At 45.0% G+C, this 16,257-nt stretch overlaps 1 protein-coding gene across 1 annotated transcript in view; it reads right to left on the minus strand.

Annotated features, from left to right (window-relative positions):
• Nucleotides 1-477: 477 nt before the first annotated feature.
• LOC119401917 (zinc finger protein 19) overlaps nt 478-16,257 on the minus strand; it is a 75,097-nt gene continuing 59,317 nt past the window's right edge. The window contains exons 4-5 of the mRNA XM_049418423.1: nt 6,388-6,693; nt 478-1,137 (exon numbers count right to left, since the gene is read on the minus strand). Of these exons, the coding sequence (XP_049274380.1) occupies nt 904-1,137; nt 6,388-6,693 (540 nt within the window). The 3' untranslated portion in view covers nt 478-903. The remainder of the gene's footprint in view (nt 1,138-6,387; nt 6,694-16,257) is intronic.

Below are 16,257 nucleotides of genomic sequence, written 5' to 3' on the forward strand. Positions count from 1 at the left end.
CTTGCACGAATGAAGCCAATAAGTCTTGCGCGTGCTGTCAGAGCTGAGGAGCTGTCAGCATTGAGAGGCTGGTACACTACGTAACAATATATGAAATGTGAAAAAGTACATCAAAGATGTATGAAAGCAAAAATGACAGTGAACTTTACTGCACAGAGAGAGTGCTCAACAAGAGAGAGTGATCAACATTGTGCACATTTTGCAAATGTAGATCTTCCTGCTGAAAATGAGCCTGTGGATGTTGGATTGTCACGAAATCTGACACACGCTTGCCACATTACAATGCGATTGTAAAGCAGTGCGGGCAAGTCTTCAATATGTTTCCACGTTAAGCCTGGCATCACCAACGTTCAACTTGGCGTTGCCACAAACTGTACGGCACCACCACGCAGCTGTGACCTGGCTCTGAGGCCCTGCACTAAAAGGAGTAACTGTGGTAGAGAAAAGTGGGACCGCAAAGTTCATTACAATGAGTCCTTGGTTCCTTCAGAATGCAATTTAATTCCAGTAAATTCATAGTGTTATGGTAGCATCAGTGCCTAGCAAATAATGTGGAAATTACAATATGCGATTTTTATACCCTCACGTTTTGTTTTTTTTTTCCTACAGGGCCAAGTCTCCAGTTGTGGTAAGTGTTGTGATTGTAGAACAATTGAACCTTGTTAAAACGAAGTAGCACAGGAAACATTAGCCCATCTGTTATATCCAATATTCGCTGTAACGGTAGAGATAAAAAGTCATCTCTAACAAATTGGCAATCTAACTCAATAGAAAATTCCAGATAAAAAATAAGTTATTCTATGCTTCAAACCAACTATTAACAGGTAATCCCTAGCAGTGACAGCAATGACATATGATTGCACAAAAATGCGTGGGGATCCACCTACACTTCGCAGCGGAAGTTCAAAAAGTATCTTCACAGTATTCCAGACCATCGCACTGTGTTGAGCTGGAGACTCTGGAAGTGCTCAACACAGCCTGTGTGGCTTTAGAGATGGCGTGGCGGTATGTGGCCTTGTGAGCAACCTCTATTTTAATGAAGCACTGCGTAGATGCCTCGACTCCAAGTTTGACCTTCAGAGGTCTTGTACCGTATGACCTGTGATTTCCGCAATCAAAGGGATGCTTCTTCTGCCCCTAGACACAGGGAGAGATAAGTGTGATAAAAAGTCGGCAATGCATCACAGCTGAATCACAATACAAGTTATCAGCAAGAACAAAATGTATCCATTTAAAGATTTTCTCACTATTCCGGCATACCAGATATACGTCTATATTGAACATTGAATGCATCGACGTTCGACTAGTACTGTCTAAAGCCAGATTCTGCTTTTCAACCTGGAGTGGATTCTCCAAGACCAACCGATTGTAAAACAGTTTGCAATGGGCCCCTTTAGCTGATGCCACTGCAAACTTTGGTTATGCATTTGAAGTCGTAAGGTCAATGAAGTGCTTTTCAAAAAAAAATGTTTCAAACTGCCTCATTATTTCTGGAATGTTACAAAAACAACAGGCGAAAATGTCCAGCACCACATTGCAAACTAAACAGAGAAGAATCCATCATACTGTGTTGACTTCAAGTGGGCCAATTACCTACACGGCCAATGTCCACCCCCCACCAATGAAATGACAGCTGCGCGATGCTCTCTCAACCTTTCATTGAGTACACATTTGGCAGATCACTGCCGCAGGTGTTCTTGCATGCCTGACCTTAAGGGCACCCATATCTTACGCAGCTTTGCTGCTCAGCAAGCTCGCGAAATCTACGAGGCATACTTCATCAGTATAGAAGCTGATAAATCTGCAAGTACACCTTCACTGGCTTTGCATGCGAAAGAAACAGCTCATCTGAAGCGACATTGCAGGTATCTGCGATAGTAGCGCCGTCTGCACCTCTTGCTGAGTGCTGCGCATCTTTGTACATTTCAATCGTTTTACATCAGTAAACTTTCTGTTGATGTCTAGTGCACATCCTGTTTACGTGTCTCTTTCTTCTGTGTATGTTCTGTTGTGCTTGCTAAGATGCGCAAGTTCTACACCCACAAATTAACCTAACCCTCTGCATTGAACTGGCTTTTAATACTGGGCGACGAAACTTTAAATTGAAGTAAAATATTTTTACGTGTTGTCTGGCTTTGATGTGTGGAAAGTGTTAATAGTGTATACCGAGGAAACGAAAGTGTGCTTTTGATGGTGCCTCGCCTCAAGGTCGTTTCAGTACTCTAATGTGGAAGGACTCTGTCCACTCCCTAGTTCTGGCAACGATGACAAAAAGAGATGAGCAGCCACACGTGCTGCAATGTGATGCAAGATGCAAAGCATTAGGATTCTTCAGCGAATGACGTGTGCTCTTAAGTGCACATTAATGCATTGGCCTCTGTGCCCCACGCATGACCTACAAAGTAAGTGGAATCTGGTACACAATACCATGCTTGGAAAGTACGAATGAAGACACATGCTTAATCCCACAGCCAGTGTTAGGTGATACACAATATTTCTTTACCCAACCTTTCTAACCCTTCTGTGCATGTTGGCATGCTTTCTGCTTATACCTTTACGTGTTCTTCAAATTTTTTTTCACTAGCGAGACAGTGCTCGCCCATGTTCCTTCTGCTTTACTTCGCCTTCATCGTTTTCACGCTGTACCTAACATGTTCCTCTTTCAGATCGCAGCACGTCAAGTGGCAGCACTGTGCATTTTGCATTAACTGATTAACGTAAGCCGTGCCATGGCATATGCATGCTGCAAGCAATGTACATTGCCTGGGTGACACTTTAAAGGGACACTAAAGGAAAATAACAATTTATGTCAGAGTGAAAGCTCAATGTATGACAACTTCAAAAACGGCAATATTATCGACAGCAGTGCCCTACTTACCGAGAAATTAAGCTAAATGTATCACATGATGAGCGCCACGAGTGGGGCATTTTCGAAGTGATCCCAATGACGTATGAGAGTCTGCCTACAATAAATCACTAGTAATCAAACTAGCAGCAATAAAAAAAGAATCTTCTGTGCATCGAAAGATGTAATAAAATAGTTTGTTCATTTCCGTTTGATTCATGGAAAAAAGAACCTCTGTGGCATTGCCACGGGGAACGGCGCGCGTGGTTCAAAGGTTCCGTTTTCGCCGAACTGCGCTTCGCCTGGCGCCCTGCTTCGCTCACGCGGTCGCGTCTCAGTGGTAGTTTCGGGATCGCGTACTGCCACATGTGTTTTGCGCGCTCGTGAAAGTCACTCTGACAGAAAGTCAGAGCTTTGATGGCTGTTGATGCTGCTGTGGGTCCCACTACTTTCGCTCTGCTGCTACTAGTGTCGGCGGCCGCGCAGTAAAGGTGGGAAACGTAAAACGTGATTTTATTTCAAAATAAGCACTTCCTTGGCATAAAAGTAGCACTACGAGGTTTCTGGACCGCTATTTCAACAATCAACGTCGACTTAATATTTGCCTTTAGTGTCCCTTTAACACAGCTCCCTAAAAATGAAGCAAGCGCATGCTCTCCCCTTTAACCCTTTCGCTGTCACTGAAGTAGCAGTAAGTTTCAGCGTTTCATCGCCCGTAGTGTCACTGACATAACGGTACATTCTGCACCGTGCGTTCAAAAATTCTCGTCAAAGCTGGCACGTTTCTATTGGTCGCGCCACCCGCTGAAGCTATCCAGAAACTCAAATTTTCCCCCCGCGCTGTGGTGGTACGTATATTGAATAGTACGGAGCGACCGCGCCCACCCTTCTTTGCTGGAGGGGCGGGATGATCGCTCCAAACGCGTGCTACTCTGGCGGTCGCATTTTGATGAAGGCGAAATGCCAGAGGCCTATGTACTGTGCGATGTCAGTGCATGTTAAAGAACACCAGATGGTCAAAATTTCCAGAGCCCTCCACTACGGCGTCTCTCATAATCAAATCTTGCTTTTGGGACGTAAAACCCTTGATATTATTATATTATCTCTTGGGCTGAGCGACCATGCGGCGTGCGTGCTGTTACGAATATACAGGGCTTAAAGCCTCCCTTCATTGGAAGGGGGGTCCTCATAAAGTGGCAATATACGAGGGTTGTACCAAAAGTAAGGTTCCCATATTTTTTACAAATAGAAAACATTGTTTACTGTTATTAATTTATACATCCTTGAAAAGCTTACACTTTTGTCTATTTTTCAACATAGTCTCCCTTTTTCTCGACATACTTTTGAAACCAATGCTCCAGCTTTTGTATTCCTAAGTCGAAGACGTCGCCCGCCAGCCTGTTGAGCAAGCATGTGACTTCTGCTCGGACTTCATCGTCACTCTTGAAGTGTTTGCCAGCTATGCGTTCCTTTACCTTGGGGAAGAGGTGATAATCGCTTGGGGCTAAGTCCGGGCTGTACGGTGGATGGGGCATAACAGTCCACCCAAATTTCTTCGAAAGCTCCTGTGTTTGACGAGCGACATGGGGTCCAACGTTGTCGTGAAGAAGCACTACTCCCTCTGTCAGTCGTCCTCTCCGATGATTCTGGATTGCTCACCAGAGTTTGGTCAATATTTCACTGACGAGATTGTTGTTTTGTCTCAAGCGTGTAATGAAACACCCACGTTTCATCTCCCGTGACAATAGAATCCAACAACTTCTCCTTGTTGCATCCCACCTCACATTGCTGAAGAAACTTGCGAGCTCAGTCAAGGCGTTTCTCCTTGTGTCTGTCAGTCAGCGTCCGGGGAACCCAGCGAGCACACAGCTTGCAATAACCCAACATTTCTGTTAAAGTTCTTTCATTTGTGCCTTGGGAAGCTTCAGGAATGCGTTCAACAAGTTCACAGACGGTGACCCTCCGATCTTTGAGCAGCTCACTGTTGGGCTCCTGGACAATCGCATCCGAAACCGGCAATCTTCCACTCCGTTCTTCATCGTGAACTTCCGCGCGACCTGCACCATTTGCGGATGTGCTGAATGGACATGCACTCCTCACCATAAACCTCAATCAGTTGCCGATGAATCTCCACACGCGGTAACTTCCTTGCGTGGGGAAAACGGATTACTGCTCGAACATAGCACTTGGCGGGAGTGGCGATCAACACTTCCATCTCTGACGGCTGCCAAGCAAACACTGAGCTACGTAGCAAATCGTGGACGGGCGGGCTTGAGACAGGGGGAACCACCGCGCACGGCACTGTTGTCTGATTTAGCCTAGCACCTTCCCTCGAGGCTGTAGCTCAGTGGGAACCTTACTTTTGGTACAACCCTCGTATGTATGTATATATATCGAAGAAAAGATCGCCTAGCAATGACCTTTTCACCACAAAACCGATGCTGCTGTGGCCTCAGCGGCTCCGCAACGCGCAGATCGTGGGTTGTTGGAACACGGTGCGAGCTAGCATACCAAAGAATAAATGCAGGATTTCTAGATATATCAGTCAAGATCTACTTTCGCGGTCATATTATCCAATTTTGGGCAAAAATGTGACCATATTAAACGCATGAAAATGCATTATTTCCAAGGGATGTTGGCCAGGAATAAAAACAAAAACATATTAGGCTGAAAATTGTATTATGCAGAATCATATCAACGAGATTCCACTGTATATATATATATACGCTATAAATCAAGCATTAAGAGAGGTGTTTGCAATGATCACAGTGCAGTGAAGCCAACTGTCTCTAGAACTGAACAAATGCGTATGAATACTAAACAAATACATAAATTATTCCTAATGTATTTTGGGCATTTATTCAATGTGTCTCTCCAATCAAGCATTAAATGAAATTATTTTGGGAAAGACTTTTCAAAAATAACTGGGGATGCAAAGGCTTAAAGATATGTGAGCTCAAAGTAAGTAACATTAGTTGACTCACTGGATTCAGAACCTCAGGCACGACAATGCTATATTTTATTTTCACTACCACTTGCCTAATAAAGTAGGCAAAATACATGCGTCTTTGCAATTACAGCAGACTTGTAATGCACAACTAAAAGAATGAAAATTGAGTGGTAAGCTAAAGAGACCAAGGTGAATCGTTACTGATTCACAAGCAGGTAGCTTCATGCTCAGGTGCCTCGTGGAACGAAGACATCTGCAACAGGGTGGTGACCCGTGGTTTCGGGAGGCACTGCCCATGGTGTTCAGTGTCTCAGTGAATTGCATTCAGCAATACAACGATACATGTTTTCTTCTGTTTTGCTGATGCACTGTCAACCAAATATTTGCGATTAAATCATTATTCGGAAAATTAAGAGTATAAATTCCCCGCACAAAGCACTACTGCCAAAAAATTCACTGCATATGCGCGAAGTGAATGATGATGAGTGGGCGAAGCACCGGGGGATCATTCGGGTAACCGTGAATCCCCCGTACATTGCCCGAAACTCCGGTCAAGGAAATCGCTCTTGAACGGAGCATCGGCACCACCAACCTCAGGTAGAGAACGCTTCCGCCGTTTTGCCGCCGCTTCCCGCGTTCTCGCCGCCTCTGGGTCCGCTTGCCGGCGTCGCCGTGCTGCTGCAGCTTCCCGCGCTCTCGCTGCCTCTGCGTCCGCTTGCCGGCGTTGCCGTTTTGCTGCAGCTTCCCGCGCCCTAGACTCCGGGCCCGCTTGTTGTCTTCGTCGCCGTGCTGCAGCAGCTCTGCGAGCCCTGAACTCCGCTTGTAGTTGAGCTGCCACTCTCGCCTTTTCATCCATAGCGGGCACACCGTTATCAGGAGCGACCGTTATCATCCATGGCTGATGAGAGAAAGAGAGCGCGCATCGGGAACGAGCGCTTATGTAGCCCTTGCGCACCGCGGCACCCCTAGCGAATTCCATGAAAACCAGAGCTACGGACAACGATGACGAAGGGACGCCACCGTGTGGCAGGAGACGGAGAGTGCTTATACTCCGTTTCATACATCAGGTGCAACGCTGCGGAAGCTAGCGAGACTTCTTCCCGTAGATGCGTTCGCAGTAAGAAATAATGCAATGAATTTACCATCCGTAATGTGATTTTTTTTTTCGTTCTTAGGCTGTGTAATAAAGGAAGGTGATTTGTGCCCAAGAAATAAACGAAGCCCGTTATTTACTCTGTTGTCGATAGTTTATTTTGGAACGCTTAGCGTCTCTTTCTTTTTTTTTTGTATCATGGCCTTCGTGATTAGCACTGACAGCGCGTAGCCGGAACTCATCGCGGAGGCCAAGCACAAGACACGCAGATTTACACATTTTGCTGGCCGAACTTCTTGCATAGCTTCCACAGCGTTGCACCTGATGTATGAAACGGAGTATACATAGCCCTTGTGCACCGCAGCGCCCCTAGCGGACTTCATGCAAACCAGAGCTACGAACAACTCGAGGGGGGGGGGACAAGGTTCGGCCCTAAGGTGCTTCGCCCATAAAAATTAAACTCCAGCACATGTCAAATGGGTGCCGCAGTGCTACCGTCGGATTGCCGAGGGGGAGCCGGGCACCCCCGAGTTTCAGACCTGCGGATACAACGCTGCGACTACGGGTACCGCAGGTTTGACCTGCACCGTGTCAGCATCACCTAATGCTGACGTCAACGTACGGTTGGGCGGTTATCCCGAAAGCGTGCACCGACAAAACTGAAAATATGCAGAAGAAAGGCGATTTCTCACCCATGCTGTTTCCTTTCGACAGTCACGTTCCAGACCGTTCGTGAGTGCAACTTGTCAACCGGATGGGCAACAAGTTGATAATTTCAGTCTTCCCTGGTATTCCCGAAACTAAGTGTTTAATTTAGTAATATGGTAAGAATCATCTTTCTCCTTAGTGTCCCTTTAAGGTAATAAAATGAAATGAAACAGATTGTACTTACTTCACCTTCTCGATTTTGCTTCACCTGGTTCAAGTGAACGCGCATGTGCCTCGCTATCATCAAACGGTCCAAAAACGCACTCGAGCAAACGGAGCACTTGTACACCGTAGTGGCCAGGCGGCTGCGAGCCTGCGAGTCGCAGTTCTCGCTCGAGCCCAAGTATTTCTCGAGCACTTGCGTCCTTGCACGGCACAGACGGCTGTGCTGGTGAATGTCCGCCTTTCCGAAGAACGCGTTCCCGCAGCAGTTGCACACGAACGGCCGGATGGGCACGTGCTGGCGCTGTATGTGACGCCGTATGGTCCACTTCCCGCCAAACGTGTGGCCGCACAGTGGGCACTTTTCCGTGCCTCTCTTGATGTGAGCAGCGAGATGGTCCCGCATCGCGCCCCAGCTCGCGCACGGCTCCGAACACAGACCGCACTGGAGCAGGCTCCGGCCACGGGCACGCCGCTGCGTGCGAGAACAGGGCGTCCACCTCCTCGAAACTGCGCGAGCAAATGCCACAGCCGTATGGACCAAGCACAAAACACACGTTCCCGGAGAAAGGCTTTCCTCTCTTTACGTCGCGCGATGTGTCGGCAGTCATCTTGCTTCGGGGGAGACGTTGATGAGACATGCGCACATGAGCACAATGAAACCCCAAATCGACCCCCGAAAATTCCCTAGATTAGAAGAAAAATCCCTAGACTGACTACTCAATGTCTTAGAAGAACAGAGAGCTAGTTGATAAGTATTCATTCTAAAAAGACAGGGCGTGCAAACACGGACACAAGAAAGAAGTCAGGCGTTTGTGGTGTTCTTGCTTGTGTCCGTCTTTGCACGCCCTGTCTTTTTAGAATGAATATTTAATGTCGTTATTGAGGTCTATGCACTTTTAAAAAAGTCTAAAGATAGTTCGCTCTGTGGTCCATTTTAATCTTATTCGAAGTACAAATCAACCAGGGGCGTAGCCAGAAATTTTTTTCGAGGGGGTGGGGGGGGTTCAACCATACTTTATGTATGTTCGTGTGTGCGTTTGTATGTGTGCGTGCCTATATACGCAAGCAAAACTGAAAATTTTCAGGGGGTTTTAAACCCCCCCCCCCCCCTGGCTACGCCCCTGAAATCAACATATCAGCAGCCCCTGGTCTTTTCTCTGTGGAATACTTGCACATTGCATGGATGAGATTGTGGATGACTTGTACCAGAGTCCTTCAATGCAACTGTGGCACCTTTCATGCATGCCTTTCATGTGATTGCAGCTTGCGAGGTGACGGTCAACTTGTAATTTTCCACATTTGTAGTCGGCGTTGCATGATTGACGGTAGAAATACAGGGGCCCTTTTTTAAATGCGAAGCATTTCTTAGCGAACTTCTGTGACTTTGAGCGTATCTATATCTATCTAGCCGCCTACGACTTTGAGCTCTCCTGGCCGTTTCGTTAATGGTATGTAGTACCAAAATTGCTATGACATATAACATGACCGTATTACGAACATAAATGACAGGTCATAACATGAAAATCATGATATGCATGCATGTCATGAACCGCATGGATTTACATGCCACGGTCTTGGAGCTCTTGCGGCCGTTTCGTTAATTTGATATATACCAAAATTGGTATGGCGTGACAACAGTGTATGACGAACACAATTGACAGGTCCTAATGTGCAAATCATGACAACCATGCCATGTACAGCATGATTTACATAACATGGTCTCGGGGCGCTCGTGGCCGTTTAATTGAATGGACACATACCAAAACTGGTAGGATGAGACATTTGTGTATGACGAACATAACTGACACATCGTAACATGAAAATCATGTCATGCAAGTCACGTACGCCATGATTTACATGCCACGCTCACGGTACCCTGGCAGGCATTTCGCTCGCTTGATATACACCAAAATTGGCATTGCGCGACAAGACTGTATGATGAACGTAAATAAGAAGTGATAACGTGAAAATCATGACATGCAAAAAGTCATGTATGACATGATTTACATGCAACGCTCATGCTCCCCTCGCGGCCATTTCGCTCGCTTGATATACACCAAGGTTGCTATTGCGTGACGAGATTGTATGATGAACGTAAATCAGAGGTGGTAACGTGAAAATCCCGACATGCAAGTCATGTACGACATGATAAACATGCCACGCTCAGGGTGCCCTAGCGGCCATTTCTCTTGCTTGATATACACCAAAATTGGTATTGCGCGACTGAGACTGTATGATGAACGTAAATCAGAGATGGTAACGTGAAAATCATGACATGCAAGTCATGTGCGACATGATTTACATGCCACGCTCATGGTGCCCTCGTGGCCATTTCGCTCGTTTGATATACGCCAAAATTGGTATTGCGTGATGAGACTGTATGATGAACGTTAATCACAGGTGGTAACTTGAACATCGTGACATGCAAGTCATAGATGACATGATTTACATGCCACGCTCATGGAGCCCTCGTGGCCATTTCGCTCGCTTGATATACATCAAAATTGGTATTGGGCGACGAGACTGTACGATGAACGTAAATCAGAGGTGGTAACATGAAAATCATGACATGCAAGTCATAGATGACATGATTTACATGCCACGCTCATGGTGCCCTCGCGGCCATTTCGCTCGTTGATATACGCCAAGATTGGTATTGATGAGACTGTATGATGAATGTTGCTCAGAGGTGGTAACGTGAAAATAATTCGTGACATGCAAGATGACTTACATGCCACGCTCATTGTCCAATTGCGGCCATTTCGTTCGTGTGATATGCATCATAATTGGTATTGCGCAACGCGACTGCATGATGAACGTAAATGAGAGGTGGAAACTTGAAAATCATGAATGCAAGTCGTGTACGACATGAACATAAATGACAGGTTATGCATTGTATATTCCAGAATATATGTTTCATTAGCATGGCATATACCGGATTGTATAATGTGTGCACTCGTGTCAAACATGCGATATATAGTGAACTAGATGCCATGGCATGAATGACTTCACTTGAAGACAAACAAGGCGATGTAGCAGCTCTCCGCCGGCTGCTTCGCATTACATCGATTCCCACAGTGCGTGGGATCTGCCGTATTTTTTTACTGGCTGATAACTTGTCAGCTTCCCATTTGACCAAATATTTTTATCACTAATTTCGCTCTGAATAAGACTGAGAACACACCAACAGTCTTTTGGTCTCTTTCAGTCAAGTCGTTTTCATAATTAATCTGTGCCGTCGCACAACTGTCAGCCCTACTTTCAATATACTTCTGTCGAAGTCTCCTAGTCCTGCAAGGTATTTGACATGGAGCAACTTTGCAGGGTGAAGGCACGCGGCGAGCGTCGTTTTTCTGTGCACTACAAGAGAAATGTGCAATTTTTTTCAGAGAGCAGCAATCATTCAGTGCACTCGTGATGATAAGCGTGCCCATGCCGAACACGACGACTAAGTTCCATTCCCGGCTAAAGAACTGCTGTCACCTTCACTCGGCCCAGCAGAATACCAAAGCTCTCTTAAATGAGAAAGAGCAATAGCAAAAATTATCTCTTTTTTTACATCAAATTATTATTAGCATTTGTCATTAGGCCGCGTACTGCAACATTTCGAAACATTTACAAAAATCCCTAGGTCGAATCAAAAGACGCTAAATCCCTAAATACTGAAACAACATAGAAAATCCCTAGATCCAGGAATAAATCTTTAAGATTTGGCATCACTAGGGTGTTGAAGCATCACTGCGTGAGCACCACGGTGGTGGTGAGCACTATTAATTATAGTGTACTAGATTCTACTATTATGGTGGTGGACGTGAAACTCTGGAGCTGGATTGAATTGGATTTATGGCCTCGGCCCTTTGTAGCGGCTGGGCATCAACTGATGCCTTGAAGACATAAAACAAAAACAGTAAAGCACACGCGCTCAACTAACTACCTCTGTCTATACATGTTCGACAAGGAAATTACACTTCAGTGGGGCCCTTCAATTTTCCAATTCTGTGAAACTCTATGGTGACTAAAAGAAGCGACTAAGAGTGGACCAGGGTGCACGCTCATTCACCACCGTTCGGAAGTTTTGTTGAACAATTGTAAACTCGGAAAAAGAAGAGCGTATTCGGTGCATCTTTCTGTCATGCAACAAAAATCGTTGTCAGTCTCGCTTGCCTTTCCTTGCGCAGTCTCCGCGGGCGTGCGTGCTATCAGAGCAACATGGCATTCTAGTAGCAAGCGTACAGTTTTCAAGGAAGGAAACGCAAACAAGCCAGATGTCGATTATTGTTGAATGACAGGAAAGTGCCTCAAGTAGACCCCTTGTTTAGAGTGTGCCGTTTGTGCAGTGCCCTAAAGGTTCCGCGTAAAAATTGTATTCAGAACATGAAAATATTTTCCCCCAATTCATTTCCAGTCTCGTCATTTAGTGCTTTTGAAACTTATATTCCTGCGGAGTTGAAGTAGTCACAGAACACCCACACGGCGTGCTTATGCCCCGACTTTAGGTAAACAAATATAAACCAACATGCGTTGTCAGTTTCAGCTGCTGCTTTCAAAGATGTTTCATTGTAGCAGACATAGACAAATGTACCAGGGCCGATACCTCTGCTCGAAGTTTCCAGATTATCTTCAACATTTTGTTCCACATAGCAGGTAATTAATGTTACCTGGACCAGGATTTGAGACCATAAACTTTAGTTTAATTATCCTGGAATCATTTGTATATTTATTCACTTCAGTGCAGAAGTTTGATAGTATGAATTGTAAAGCATACTTATAGGATATATGTGAAGTGGTTTGTATGTTTTGTCTCAATGTTGCTGCTGGGCTCTCGTGTATTTGAGACTTTTTTCAATCTGTGATGCAAAGTGCACAATTTATTTTAGAAACCTAACATCACCTCTAGCTCGCACGTCTGGTTTGCAACAATAGGAAACACCATTGATGAACCATGCATGGCATTTACATTCGTACACCAATGGTGCTGATGTGGCTGCATGGACATGGGGGCTAATTGCTTCCTATTTGTGCAACTTGTGCAACTGCTAATTGCACAAGTTGCCAATGCCTTCCAGTGCTAGCTATGATTCTGGCAAGGAATACAACCATTGGATGTATGAGATTTTCTTTCTTATGCACATGTAAATGAAACTTTGCTTTAACAGTGAAGATGACCATGATCCGGATGCGAGCGTCCTAACTACTCGGCTATCCAGGCATGCTAGCAGAGCATAGTATAGCCTTGTATAGTATAGTACAGCAAGCAGGTGAGAAAGGGAAGTGAGGGTGAGGAGAGGAGAACGAGTGCAGAGAGAGAGAGAGAAAGAAACAGAAAAATGAGAGAAAAAGATAGGAGGTGAGAGATTGACTACAGAGAGAGAAAGATATAAAGAGGGAGAAAGAAAGATAGAAACAGATACAAAAAAAAGGATAGAAAAAAAAAAAAGAGCATGCATAGACATGTATAGTGCAGAACAGCAAGGGGTGGGAAAGAGAGGTGAGAGCTCTCACTTCTGTCTCATACATAATGTGTTCACGTTGTCTATGAGACCAGGCTTTTATGCTTTTTATATTCTTACCAGTGTCGTTTTCGACAACAAGCACGTGCGTATGCTTGTTATCCGGCTTAAAAGCAAAATCTTTCTTCCAATGCACTCAGTTGCATGTACAGCAGTCTAGTTGTCTTCTCTTTTTTCGTCCCATCTTTTGTACTGTTGTTCAAGTACCATGCATCGCGATGAAGTGATGCCGAACGATACGGAAACTTGCTAATATGCAATTGCTTGTATAAGTACATGTCATTTCTAGTGAGTATATTTTTTTTACATGTTAGCTTTGCGTACAACATACTATGCACACAGACAAGCTCAGATTCTGTCCTACGCGAACGACCCTGGACTGCCAGGTTTCATGCGTATATAGGGATATGTGTGTGCATTTAACTGCGAACACCTGGAGCTGCATGTGCTCACCATCCTCCCTGCACTGATTGAGCCACGTCTTGTGCGTTTCCTGAGGTTGTTTTTCTTTTCTAGAATTCAGTAAATGTGTGCACATTGCCACAATTTGCGAGCTCGTACTTGAGCATGTGGATGAAGGAAACGCTTAGCTGTACGGTTAGTTGGACAGCAAGGGCCTAAAAAAGGAGTACCTAACACTCATAACGTTCTTCGATGGCAATGTCATTGGGAAGTACAAAGTAGTACTGATTCCTCATGTGTGGATGTTACACACATCAGAAAGTTGGCAGGAAACACGAAAATGTTCTGGTCATTTGAAGACTATGCCACGCCATTATCAATCACGCTGTGACAATTTCAATTGCACAGACAAGGTACCTGAAAATGTTTAATGAGGTGGAATGAGTGCTTCTTCACTCCCTAATACACCAACATCAAAGACACTAACGAAGCATCCTCTGTGGTTGCGTCACCTCCGATACCCCAATGGACTGTTGGGTGTCTTGGAGTTCCTGTGTACAATCAAGGACACCAACAAATCATCCTCGATAGGTGTGCCTCCTCCAATACCCCGATGCACGGTTGGGTGTCCTGGGGTGTGAGGGAGGGGCAGTGTTGGAATGGCCAACAGAAGGATGCCGAGAAATAAAGGAAACGAACAGAGCACGTGTGTGGCACATGCTGGGGCAGCCCTAGCTGCACATTGCAGGATGTGGTGGGTGTGGCTGCCCCAGACCTACTGCAGGCCAAGGCTGTAAGAAGCAGCAGTCTCCCACAAACTGGACCAAAACCATTAGTACTTGAAATAAAAAAATCATTCTTCATAGTAATGCAGTTAAACTCGCTATATTATGTACTGTTTCATACAAAAGCTTAGCCATCTTAACTTTCTCAATGATAGATTGCAAGAGATGTGACGTCCCCCTTTGTGGCATTGGTCTGCGTGCAACATGACAGAACCACATTGCCCACAAGGTAACTGTCAAATTGAATGGCTGTCACTGGCTCAAATGATTGTTTGCCTAATGACAACAAGAAATGGTTCCATCAATTCCGTTAGCCACATGCTTTCGTGCTACTATAGAGTACCTGGGCTCCTCTCGGATTACTATAGTACATCTAAATTGTGCAGTAAAATCATCTCTGCATTCCAATCTATTTGAACAGAGTGAATGAAGTGCCTAATGTGAAACCCTTTTACATATTTCACGCCTAGTTGAATGTTCAAACATGTTGTAGTCTTGTGACACTGCAAGAGTGCATGTTTTCTTCAGCAATACATATGACACCAAAGATCACAAGTGTTGCAAGAATGCAGAAATATACTTGTTGATTTCTGATGCACTATTGCTTCTTTTCTTCATACCTTCTTTACTCTGACGTCCCCTGACAGGTGCCCACACTTCGGGCCTGCAGTACTCTACAAATGAAATGGATATGCATTGTGCCCCTTTCAGGAAATAACTACACAGCTATGTTACTCTTGTTGTCTGACAGGTCGTCCTCATGTTATCTGCGCTTCTGCACAGAGTGGTGTTCCTCGCTTAATTCTTCCCTCGCAATCAATACACCCATCTGCTTGAAAGACCTACTGACGTGCTCTCAAACGCTGCCATATGAAGTCTCTTATGAGCGCTTGCCATGCACCACATGAAGTGGACATTGAACATTTCCTTCTTTTAGTCATCCTATGACTGACTTCGTTAATGTAATTAGTGGCCTGGCAAGTAACAGTCGCTGAATACAATTTTGTCCAAAATCAGCACTGGTGATTCTGAGGTTTCTGCTGCAAAGAGTTCGTTATCAACTGCACGTATGAAAGACATGTTCTAGCTCAACAGTTGATAACGGTCTCTTAGATGGCATGCCTTTAACTGTAGGGGAAGCTCCGTAACCAGTTTTATGTGTAGTCGTAAATGATTTCAGATCAGTACCAAGCTGCAGCTGTATTATTTTGGGTTGGGTGACCGTGCACACCTGTGTGTGACAGAAAGAAAGCTTTACTAAGTGCAGCCTCTCAACCACACTCAGTTTTGTTTAACTGCTGCTGGGTGATTCCACGAGAGATCGAACATGCGTGTCCGGTCGCAATTTTTGTTTTGCCTGAGTTTTTTATATGTTGTGTGAACACATTCAAAGTGCATGGAACTGAAAATTTTATTTCCAAGAAACGCTCCCAGCGCGCCAAAAAAATATTTGAAGGTGGCGGCACGGGCCTCCTGTTTTTGCTCACTGCAATGTTTTCGGATTTCACGGCCGAATTTAGCGCGAACTATAAATAATGTATCACAAATTTTTTTTTGCTGGCTTTAATATGCATTACTGTGAATTACATCCATGCTTTTTTTATGCCGTCCTCAAAAAGAAGAAAATGTGAAAAAATGGCAAACACGGCCGAAATCAAAAAAGGGTCCTAAGTTTGAGGTGTCTTGGCGCCTTTGCTATTTCAAACAGAAACTTCAAACAACCTCGCCTACAATCATCAGAGGAAAGATGGGCGCGCCTGTTCAAGATATCAATCGTTTCTTCTTCCTGAAGGAATGCC

This window comes from Rhipicephalus sanguineus, chromosome 8 (genome assembly GCF_013339695.2).
Source record: "Rhipicephalus sanguineus isolate Rsan-2018 chromosome 8, BIME_Rsan_1.4, whole genome shotgun sequence".
NCBI classification, from domain to species: Eukaryota; Metazoa; Arthropoda; class Arachnida; order Ixodida; family Ixodidae; genus Rhipicephalus; species Rhipicephalus sanguineus.